This window comes from Ostrinia nubilalis, chromosome 15, assembly GCF_963855985.1.
Source record: "Ostrinia nubilalis chromosome 15, ilOstNubi1.1, whole genome shotgun sequence".
NCBI classification, from domain to species: domain Eukaryota; kingdom Metazoa; phylum Arthropoda; class Insecta; order Lepidoptera; family Crambidae; genus Ostrinia; species Ostrinia nubilalis.
The window spans coordinates 8,372,509-8,383,226 of NC_087102.1; the positions used below are offsets into that span (position 1 = coordinate 8,372,509).

Sequence of the window (10,718 nt, forward strand, 5' to 3'; positions counted from 1 at the left end):
CTTGGTTGCCCAATGAATTTGTAGTCGATGTTAACAGATTTGACTCGGACTCAAATAAAAGTGAATTAATTAACATTCAAGAGGAGGAATCAACTCAAAATACGCAAGATCAGGAATTGATAAATAATGAAGAAATCCAATATGAATTGGTGGTACTTGATGAAGAAATAGAAGATACACATGCTTGTACTACTAGAGGCATATTGGAAGATAAAGAAAATAAAAAAGTAGAGGCAAAAGAAAATAAAGCAAAACCTAATTTTAAAGCACCAGCAATCAAAAAAAAAAGGAAACTGTTAAACAAAGAAGGCTTAATTGATTTAAGCAAAGTTAGGATTTCCGAAATTGCAGAAACAGAATCAAAATGCCGGATTGAACTGCATGAAGTTCAAATGGAAAACGAACGGAAGAAAGGGAGAAACTTGGATCTTGAGCATCAATTATTACAGGAAAAACTTAAATATTACACTCACATTAATAAAGAATAATAAGTCTTTTGATGTTAAAGTTTTTCAAGTACTAACAGATTCTAAATAATAAGTTAGTTCCTCCCTTACTTCTGTTTGTTTTTAATTTGTATTTTATGCAGTTCCAATCCGCATTTTGATTGTGTTTCTGCAATATATTTAGACGGCTATGAATATGTTTACTAGTCATAACTTAATAAGAGTTTGAGATTACTATTAACTAGCTGTTGCCCACGACTCCGCCTGCGTAGACTACTATTTCTGTAACCTACAGGATCTGTGCATTTTTCCAGGATAAAAAGAAGCCTATATGTTATTCGAGACTATATAATCTATCTGTTTTAGCAATTTATTTGTTTATAAGAATTGAACTGTGATTTTTAGTAAGTAAGTTTAATAATTGTACTTAAATTAGTGATATAAAGTAAATACACATATGCCTAGTCACAAACATTCGCCTTTATAATAATAGTGTAAATTATGGTTATTTTGTTTTAAATGTAGAAGGTTGATAACCTCCGAATAGAAACGTTTATACTTAAGCAATTTCTTTGTTTTAAAGAATTGAACTGTGATTTTTAATAAGTAAGTTTGTTGAAACTAATTGTACTTAAATTAGTGATATAAAGTAATTTGTTTTGAATTTTTGCAGAATAATTGCTTTTTTAAAGAGAACTACAGGTTTTGTTTTTGTGATAGTAACAAATTGGACTGAAAATTGAAATACAGGTATTTTTCAATCAAATATTCTTTTTATTTTCATTAAGATGCCAGGAACAGTATCTGAAAAATTAAAATACAACATTTTCATGAACTCAAATGACATTACATAAAAGTAAATCGTTGGAATTTATCAAAATGTATTTTAGTACCATTCAAAAATGTTGATTTATAAAATTTTGTAGTATCAACTGCGACCTACGCCTCAACAATGAAGGTCGGTTGTCGTGAACACTGTTCTCCGTCGAAAGTTGCGGAGTTACAGGGACCTGCTCCATATGTTGTTCTGAAAAATATTATGAATTTGTCAACATTTTGTCATAAAGATTTGTATTCCTTATGTACAGTCAAATTGATAACATTTACCTAACAATGTGTCATTCATATCAATGGCTATATTATGTAATACAGCCAATGCTATGATCACAGCTTTTCCATTTTGGAGGCTTACTGGTAAGCCATGGAGTAGGCATTGGAACCGCTGCTTCCACACCCCAAAACACCTTTCAACAGTGTTCCTAGTTGAGATGTGAGCATTATTGTATGCTTCTTCTTCTGGACGACTAGGCCTTAAAATAGGTGTAAATAGATATGGCAGAAGAGGGTAGCCCGAATCGCCAATAAGGCGTCCTCTAAACTGCCTATCCTCAAATCGTTGTTTTATATTGCTCTCCATAAAAATTCGACTGTCATGTGTACTGCCTCGCCATCTAGCCACTATATCCATTATTTTGAGGTCAGCATCACAGACAACCTAAAATAAAAAAAACAGTATCCTGTAGGTAATCCATCCAATAATATAGTGTTGAATGTTGCTAAAATTTAGATCATACAAAGTAAAAATTATAGACATTATTAAAACAAATCTTTCTCTGTTGTAAACTGTATAAAATCAAAATATATTTTACCTGAACATTCAGGGAATAATAGCCTTTTCTATTAATATAGTACTGGGCCATGTCACCTCCGGTTTTTTTAATTTTAATGTGGGTGCAATCTATGGCTCCTATCACCCCAGGAAAATTTTTAATTGCTCTAAATTTGGCACTAATTCTTTCCTGCTCTCCTATAGTGATAGGCATTTTGATGAAGGAATTTGCCTTATTCGCGATTGCATGCGCGACTCTGGCGCATATCCGGCTCACTGTCGGCTGACTTAGGCCATGGAGGTCACCAGCATCATCTTGTACCTGAAAATGTATGAAAATAATTATAGCAGCCACGACAAAGGGATAAAATAAAACACTTTTTTGTGCTTACCTCACGACGTCCCCAACATCTTATGGCCACTAAAACTTGCAGTTCAGGACACGTGCCACCACCTCTAGCGCTCTGAACCAGATCATCTTCCACCAAATCTATGATGGTGCGCACTGTGTCCTTATTGAACCTATATTTTATTTTAAAATTTAGGTCCCGCAAATCGAATGGGTTGCTTCGTTGGCGGTAGAGCTTTCTACGTCGCGCTGGGTCGGCATTATTGGCTAAATGCACAATTGCATTTATAGCATTCATTTTCACAAGCAAGGATCACAGCAAGGATATTTTGAATAAATAAACCAACGAAGTGACATTCATATGAAATGACATTTATAAAAGTTAGGTTAAAATAGGTTTATTAGAGCTTTAAACAAGGCCCGAGCTCTCGATAACTTATCACACAGTTATAAGAGGATTTTAGCGCTAAATGACGATTATGAATAACAATTTTTATCAAACGTTTTATAAACCTCTAATAAGCATTTGATAAAATGTGAAAAATGATTATGAATAAGACCGTTAGTATTTACCGACATGAGTTGGTAAATGTAAGTATTTCTGAAAATACGACGACTTTTTCGAGCTTTTACCATTCGAATTCAGTATATGCTAGGTTTTACCTCTGTCAGCTGGTAGATGTTGGTTTTAGGAATAAAACAATGAGTAATTCTTAATTACTTACTTAGGTACTTTCATCAACTATTAGACAAAACAGGTACATAGTATTATAAAGGTATCATAATATGATAGTAATAAGTACAAACTGATACCAACTTATTTAAATTATTTGCAATCATTTATTTTTCTTGTGTTTTGGTGTTCACATTTTTACTGTTTCCTTTTTTTATTCCTTCTGACTCATTACCAACGATGTTGTTTTCGTAAAAGTGTACAGAACTTTTAATTAGTAACGGTCTTATTCATAATCATTTTTCACATTTTATCAAATGCTTATTAGAGGTTTATAAAACGTTTGATAAAAATTGTTATTCATAATCGTCATTTAGCGCTAAAATCCTCTTTTATCTGTGTGATAAGTTATCGAGAGCTCGGGCCTTGTTTAAAGCTCTAATAAACCTATTTTAACCTAACTTTTATAAATGTCATTTCATATGAATGTCACTTCGTTGGTTTATTTATTCAAAATATCCTTGCTGTGATCCTTGCTTGTGAAAATGAATGCTATAAATGCAATTGTGCATTTAGCCAATAATGCCGACCCAGCGCGACGTAGAAAGCTCTACCGCCAACGAAGCAACCCATTCGATTTGCGGGACCTAAATTTTAAAATAAAATATAGGTTCAATAAGGACACAGTGCGCACCATCATAGATTTGGTGGAAGATGATCTGGTTCAGAGCGCTAGAGGTGGTGGCACGTGTCCTGAACTGCAAGTTTTAGTGGCCATAAGATGTTGGGGACGTCGTGAGGTAAGCACAAAAAAGTGTTTTATTTTATCCCTTTGTCGTGGCTGCTATAATTATTTTCATACATTTTCAGGTACAAGATGATGCTGGTGACCTCCATGGCCTAAGTCAGCCGACAGTGAGCCGGATATGCGCCAGAGTCGCGCATGCAATCGCGAATAAGGCAAATTCCTTCATCAAAATGCCTATCACTATAGGAGAGCAGGAAAGAATTAGTGCCAAATTTAGAGCAATTAAAAATTTTCCTGGGGTGATAGGAGCCATAGATTGCACCCACATTAAAATTAAAAAAACCGGAGGTGACATGGCCCAGTACTATATTAATAGAAAAGGCTATTATTCCCTGAATGTTCAGGTAAAATATATTTTGATTTTATACAGTTTACAACAGAGAAAGATTTGTTTTAATAATGTCTATAATTTTTACTTTGTATGATCTAAATTTTAGCAACATTCAACACTATATTATTGGATGGATTACCTACAGGATACTGTTTTTTTTATTTTAGGTTGTCTGTGATGCTGACCTCAAAATAATGGATATAGTGGCTAGATGGCGAGGCAGTACACATGACAGTCGAATTTTTATGGAGAGCAATATAAAACAACGATTTGAGGATAGGCAGTTTAGAGGACGCCTTATTGGCGATTCGGGCTACCCTCTTCTGCCATATCTATTTACACCTATTTTAAGGCCTAGTCGTCCAGAAGAAGAAGCATACAATAATGCTCACATCTCAACTAGGAACACTGTTGAAAGGTGTTTTGGGGTGTGGAAGCAGCGGTTCCAATGCCTACTCCATGGCTTACCAGTAAGCCTCCAAAATGGAAAAGCTGTGATCATAGCATTGGCTGTATTACATAATATAGCCATTGATATGAATGACACATTGTTAGGTAAATGTTATCAATTTGACTGTACATAAGGAATACAAATCTTTATGACAAAATGTTGACAAATTCATAATATTTTTCAGAACAACATATGGAGCAGGTCCCTGTAACTCCGCAACTTTCGACGGAGAACAGTGTTCACGACAACCGACCTTCATTGTTGAGGCGTAGGTCGCAGTTGATACTACAAAATTTTATAAATCAACATTTTTGAATGGTACTAAAATACATTTTGATAAATTCCAACGATTTACTTTTATGTAATGTCATTTGAGTTCATGAAAATGTTGTATTTTAATTTTTCAGATACTGTTCCTGGCATCTTAATGAAAATAAAAAGAATATTTGATTGAAAAATACCTGTATTTCAATTTTCAGTCCAATTTGTTACTATCACAAAAACAAAACCTGTAGTTCTCTTTAAAAAAGCAATTATTCTGCAAAAATTCAAAACAAATTACTTTATATCACTAATTTAAGTACAATTAGTTTCAACAAACTTACTTATTAAAAATCACAGTTCAATTCTTTAAAACAAAGAAATTGCTTAAGTATAAACGTTTCTATTCGGAGGTTATCAACCTTCTACATTTAAAACAAAATAACCATAATTTACACTATTATTATAAAGGCGAATGTTTGTGACTAGGCATATGTGTATTTACTTTATATCACTAATTTAAGTACAATTATTAAACTTACTTACTAAAAATCACAGTTCAATTCTTATAAACAAATAAATTGCTAAAACAGATAGATTATATAGTCTCGAATAACATATAGGCTTCTTTTTATCCTGGAAAAATGCACAGATCCTGTAGGTTACAGAAATAGTAGTCTACGCAGGCGGAGTCGTGGGCAACAGCTAGTTAATAGTAATCTCAAACTCTTATTAAGTTATGACTAGTAAACATATTCATAGCCGTCTAAATATATTGCAGAAACACAATCAAAATGCGGATTGGAACTGCATAAAATACAAATTAAAAACAAACAGAAGTAAGGGAGGAACTAACTTATTATTTAGAATCTGTTAGTACTTGAAAAACTTTAACATCAAAAGACTTATTATTCTTTATTAATGTGAGTGTAATATTTAAGTTTTTCCTGTAATAATTGATGCTCAAGATCCAAGTTTCTCCCTTTCTTCCGTTCGTTTTCCATTTGAACTTCATGCAGTTCAATCCGGCATTTTGATTCTGTTTCTGCAATTTCGGAAATCCTAACTTTGCTTAAATCAATTAAGCCTTCTTTGTTTAACAGTTTCCTTTTTTTTTTGATTGCTGGTGCTTTAAAATTAGGTTTTGCTTTATTTTCTTTTGCCTCTACTTTTTTATTTTCTTTATCTTCCAATATGCCTCTAGTAGTACAAGCATGTGTATCTTCTATTTCTTCATCAAGTACCACCAATTCATATTGGATTTCTTCATTATTTATCAATTCCTGATCTTGCGTATTTTGAGTTGATTCCTCCTCTTGAATGTTAATTAATTCACTTTTATTTGAGTCCGAGTCAAATCTGTTAACATCGACTACAAATTCATTGGGCAACCAAGATGCTATATCATCAGCCCTATCGTCAGGCACTGATAATGGTGGACCACCGCCAGTTTTAATTTGAGCCTGCCTAGCAATGGTCTTGTCTTTCTTCGCACTGATTTTTATGAGGCTCCATTGCGATTTTAACTGGGTAATGGAGCGGTTCATACCAGCGCACATTGAATTAAACCTGAAAAAGAAATGACAGGATTTTGAATTACAGGTAAAGGCAAAATTTTATATTGAAGGCAGAAATCAAAAGATGTACCAACGTTGTTTGTAAATCAGCCCAAGCCGCAACCTTCCGTTTATTCGTGTTAGTGTCTGTATTTTTATTTTCGATTGCATTTACTCTTTCTTTCACCAACTCTTTCAGCAAATACTGAAAAGCAAACACTAGGCGTCAAACATAAATAAAACCATGCTACAAAAATTAGTAGGCACTTTATCAGGCTAAAAATAAGTACTACCTTATCTTCCTCCAACCAGTTTTCTGATCGTTGCCTTTTAGGCGGTCTGTTCTCCTTCGTCATGGACATAATTAGTATCCGATGTAACTAGCCGGGTCGTCGTAAGAGCTTATTGCAGAGTACAGGGTAAGAGGTACAGAATCCAGAACATACAATCCCAAGTTTTATAAAAGTTTGATAAAACTTGGGAGTTGATCGAAAAAACCGAAAACTTTATTAAATTTTCGTGCCAAATGTCAATGTCAGTAAGTAAAACGTCACAGCTGCCAATTTTTTGTTTTTTTTTTCTGCGATTTGTCTATGATTTTACATGGTCCATCAAGTTAAATCACCAAAAAAGCTGTTTTCGTTCATTCTTTTTGTATAGTCTGTGGAAAGAAAATATTAAACTCTGTTTTAGCTATCAAAGGTTTATAAACGATTATGAATAACGTTTTTTATCAGAGGTTTATAAGAGTGTTTTAAGCCTATCAAACGTTTTAGCTAATGTAGGTTTTAAACCTATATTAGCATTTTATTATGAATAAGACCGCTAGTAGATACTCATTTTACAGTAGGTACTTACTTGGTTTGGTTGAAATCTTGTTAACTCTAACAGTTCAAACAGTATAAGCTAAGAGTGTCTTATATTTAGTGATCTAGGTCAACTCAGCACGAGAGAGGCTGTCTCAGCGTATCTCACGAGCCATCGCGGGCTACGTGTAATATCTTAACGACCTATAACCGCAGTGGCCGACATACACTATCTTAATAACGTACACGGACCCCTAATACCAACTGTAGTATATGTACATCACTAGCTTTTGCCCGCAGCTTCACCCGCGTGAATTTAGTTTGTCACAGATCGTCATAAATTATAGCCTATATATTCTGCGTTATAAAGAATAATACTGTAAAGTTTCATAAAAATCCGTTCAGTAGTTTTTGCGTGAAAGAGTAACAAACATCCATCCAGACATCCAGACATCTAGACATCCAAGCTTTCGCATTCATAATATTAGTAGGATTATCAATTTTAGACGACGGTGATAGCCCTACCTACATGTTACTTACCTAGGTACCTGTTCGATTATGTTTTCGTAATTAATCAATGTCATAAAAATATTTTAACCTCTTTAAAATATTACTTTTGTAATAAAAACATTGTGAGGACAAAGCGGAATTTTTGAGACAACAATATTGAAAACAGTTTAAAATCTTTTTTCCCTATCTGAAAACACAAAACAAGGATGAAATAAGACTTTATTGAGATCTACTAACTAACATCCACTGGGCAACCATTTTCACGATGAGCCAATAATAAGCTACAAAAAATTAGCCAAGTGCGTGTCGTGACACGCGCAGTGTAGGGTTCCGTAGCTGTCCGTCGTCAACACAATATATTTCAGAAGCAAGCAATTACTTCATCTAAAGTCACTCTTCTAAGGAATTTTCAGTAGTTAAGAAATTTTATAATACATGAGTTAAATGACTATTACTCTTAAACTAACCGATGAATCTTAATCGCTATAGTTTTCCTTAAAAGTTCATGAAAAGCAGTAACATTACGAATTTTTCCATATTTTTAAAGCCTAGAGTTTAGAGGGGGGGACGCCCTACTCGAACAAAAATTGGCACTATAAAACTTTAATAATTTGCAAACAGATCCCTAAATAAAAAAATAGTCTTAGAAACCGCTAAGCCATTTTAAAAGACCTATCCAACGATATCCCACACGATGGGGTAGAAGATGAAAAAAAAAATTCATCCCCACTTTACATGTTATGTAGGGGAGCTAACCTAAAAAAAATTTTTTTTTTCAAAATTTTATTTTACCGTTTTGTCGACGTGATTAATATGCATACCTCCACAAAATTACAGCTCTCTACTTCTCTAGTGCTTATAGTTTCCAAGCAAAACCTCGGACTGACAGACAGACAGACTATAAGGGTTCCTTGTCAGGACTACGGAACCCGGAACGGACTACGGAACTGAATAAAGAATTCGAATATTGTCACTTTATAAAAACACACGCAGGAATACGAGAACTACTAGATGGCTTGGAAAATAAGATCGAGAAGTATACTGAAAGTGATCATTGCGTTGTACTTATTGGAGAAAAAGACTTAATAAGAAAAATGGAAATAGTCCAGTCAATAAAGCATTATACAGGGTGGCCCAGAAGAAAGTTCACTTTTGAAAATTCAAGGAAACGAAAACTGTACATTTTTATAGAACTTTAACTATTGCAATTTAAAGAAAATTTCATCATTATCATCATCATTTCAGCCATAGGACGTCCACTGCTGAACATAGGCCTCCCCCAATGCTTTCCATGTTGATCGATTGGTAGCGGCCTGCGTCCAGCGCTTCCCTGCTACCTTTACGATGTCGTCGGTCCACCTTGTAGGTGGACGTCCCACGCTGCGTTTTCCGGTACGCGGCCTCCATTCCAGAACCTTTCTGCCCCATCGGCCGTCAGTTCTGAGTCATCACGAACCGTCTCGCGCGTAGGTTCGATGACTTCCAGCCTCCCGAACAAGCCGGATTCCGAAAAGGTTATAGTACCATAGACCACATCCATACGCTGCGGCAGGTTATACAGAAGACTGAGGAGTATAACTTGCCACTATGCTTGGCGTTCGTAGACTATGAGAAGGCCTTCGATTCGATTGAGACTTGGGCAGTGTTACAATCTCTCCAGCGGTGCCGTATTGACTATCGGTATATCGAGGTGCTGAAGTGCTTGTACAAAAACGCCACCATGTCGGTCCGAGTACAGGAGCAGAGCACGAGGGCGATTCCACTGCAGCGAGGCGTTAGGCAGGGAGATGTTATATCTCCGAAACTGTTCACCGCTGCATTGGAAGACGCTTTCAAACTCCTGGAATGGAAAGGATTCGGCATAAACATTAATGGCGAGTACATCACTCACCTTCGGTTTGCCGACGATATTGTGGTCATGGCAGAATCGTTGGAAGATCTTGGCACAATGCTCGAAGACCTTAATCGAGTTTCCCAACAGGTAGGCCTGAGGATGAACATGGACAAAACGAAGCTTATGTCGAATGTCCATGTTACGCCCTACCCAGTTTCAGTTGGGAGCTCAATTCTCGAGATTGTCGACAAGTATGTCTACCTCGGACAAACGATTCAGCTAGGTAGGTCCAATTTCGAGAAGGAGGTCAATCGTCGAATCCAACTCGGCTGGGCAGCGTTCGGGAAACTACGCAACATCTTTTCGTCCAATTACCTCAATGCCTGAAGACTAGAGTGTATAACCAATGTGTGTTACCAGTGATAACTTATGGCTCGGAAACGTGGCCTCTCACTATAGGCCTTATACAGAAGCTCAAAGTTGCACAGCGTGCTATAGAGAGGGCTATGCTTGGTGTTTCTTTTCGAGATCGAATCAGAAATGAGGAGATCCGTAAACGAACCAAAGTCGCTGACATAGCCCGACGGATTAGCAAGCTGAAGTGGCAATGGGCAGGGCAAAGAAAATTTAATGAAGTTTATTTTTAAATTTACCTTTATTAAATTACATCGCCCAGGAGATTTCCTTGAAGCTTACAACATTCGATCAACATACATCAAAATCTTGAAATGCGTTCGTTAGAATTACCTCGAAACCTATTTTCAATTTTTTGCCGAATGCTCAGCTTTAGTTGCTGCATGGTTGTTGGATTATAAAAGTATACTCTATTCTTAATGTAACACCACAACAAGAAATTTTCTGGAGTGAGATCAGGGCTTCCTGGTGGCCAGGAGATGTCACCCCTGCCTGAAAATATTTTTTTGTGGGAACATGTCTCTTACCATCTAAATGCTCTCATTTAAAGTGTGACACGTAGCCCCATCTTGATGAAACCAAGTCCTCCGGTCATAGCCTTGAGAATCTTGCAGCTTTGAAATCAAAAAGCTTTTCAGCCTACCAGTATAGCGCTCTCAAAAATTAATCA

The 10,718-nt window shown here is 35.8% G+C and overlaps 2 protein-coding genes across 2 annotated transcripts in view; one reads left to right on the forward strand and one right to left on the reverse strand.

The window, feature by feature from the left end:
- LOC135078877 (putative nuclease HARBI1) overlaps nt 1–5,089 on the forward strand; it is a 56,824-nt gene extending 51,735 nt beyond the window's left edge. The window contains exons 2-5 of the mRNA XM_063973452.1: nt 3,356–3,877; nt 3,948–4,229; nt 4,384–4,771; nt 4,852–5,089. Coding sequence (XP_063829522.1) covers nt 3,623–3,877; nt 3,948–4,229; nt 4,384–4,771; nt 4,852–4,982 — 1,056 coding nt within the window. The 5' untranslated portion in view covers nt 3,356–3,622 and the 3' untranslated portion in view covers nt 4,983–5,089. The remainder of the gene's footprint in view (nt 1–3,355; nt 3,878–3,947; nt 4,230–4,383; nt 4,772–4,851) is intronic.
- LOC135078482 (putative nuclease HARBI1) lies at nt 1,127–2,967 on the reverse strand. Its single transcript, XM_063973029.1, has 5 exons — nt 2,448–2,967; nt 2,096–2,377; nt 1,554–1,941; nt 1,340–1,473; nt 1,127–1,250 (listed from the first exon to the last, which is right to left on the reverse strand). Exons 1-4 carry the CDS (start codon nt 2,700–2,702, stop codon nt 1,343–1,345), a joined length of 1,056 nt encoding a protein of 351 aa, XP_063829099.1. The 5' UTR covers nt 2,703–2,967; the 3' UTR covers nt 1,127–1,250; nt 1,340–1,342.
- Nucleotides 5,090–10,718: the final 5,629 nt, after the last annotated feature.

Coding starts and splice junctions, on each gene's coding strand:
- LOC135078482 (XM_063973029.1), bottom strand. CDS start 2,702: ATGAATGCTATAAATGCAATTGTGCATTTAGCCAATAATGCCGACCCA. Junction 1,942..2,095: donor ATTATTCCCTGAATGTTCAG/GTAAAATATATT, acceptor TTTTTATTTTAG/GTTGTCTGTGATGCTGACCT. Junction 1,474..1,553: donor TATGAATGACACATTGTTAG/GTAAATGTTATC, acceptor AATATTTTTCAG/AACAACATATGGAGCAGGTC.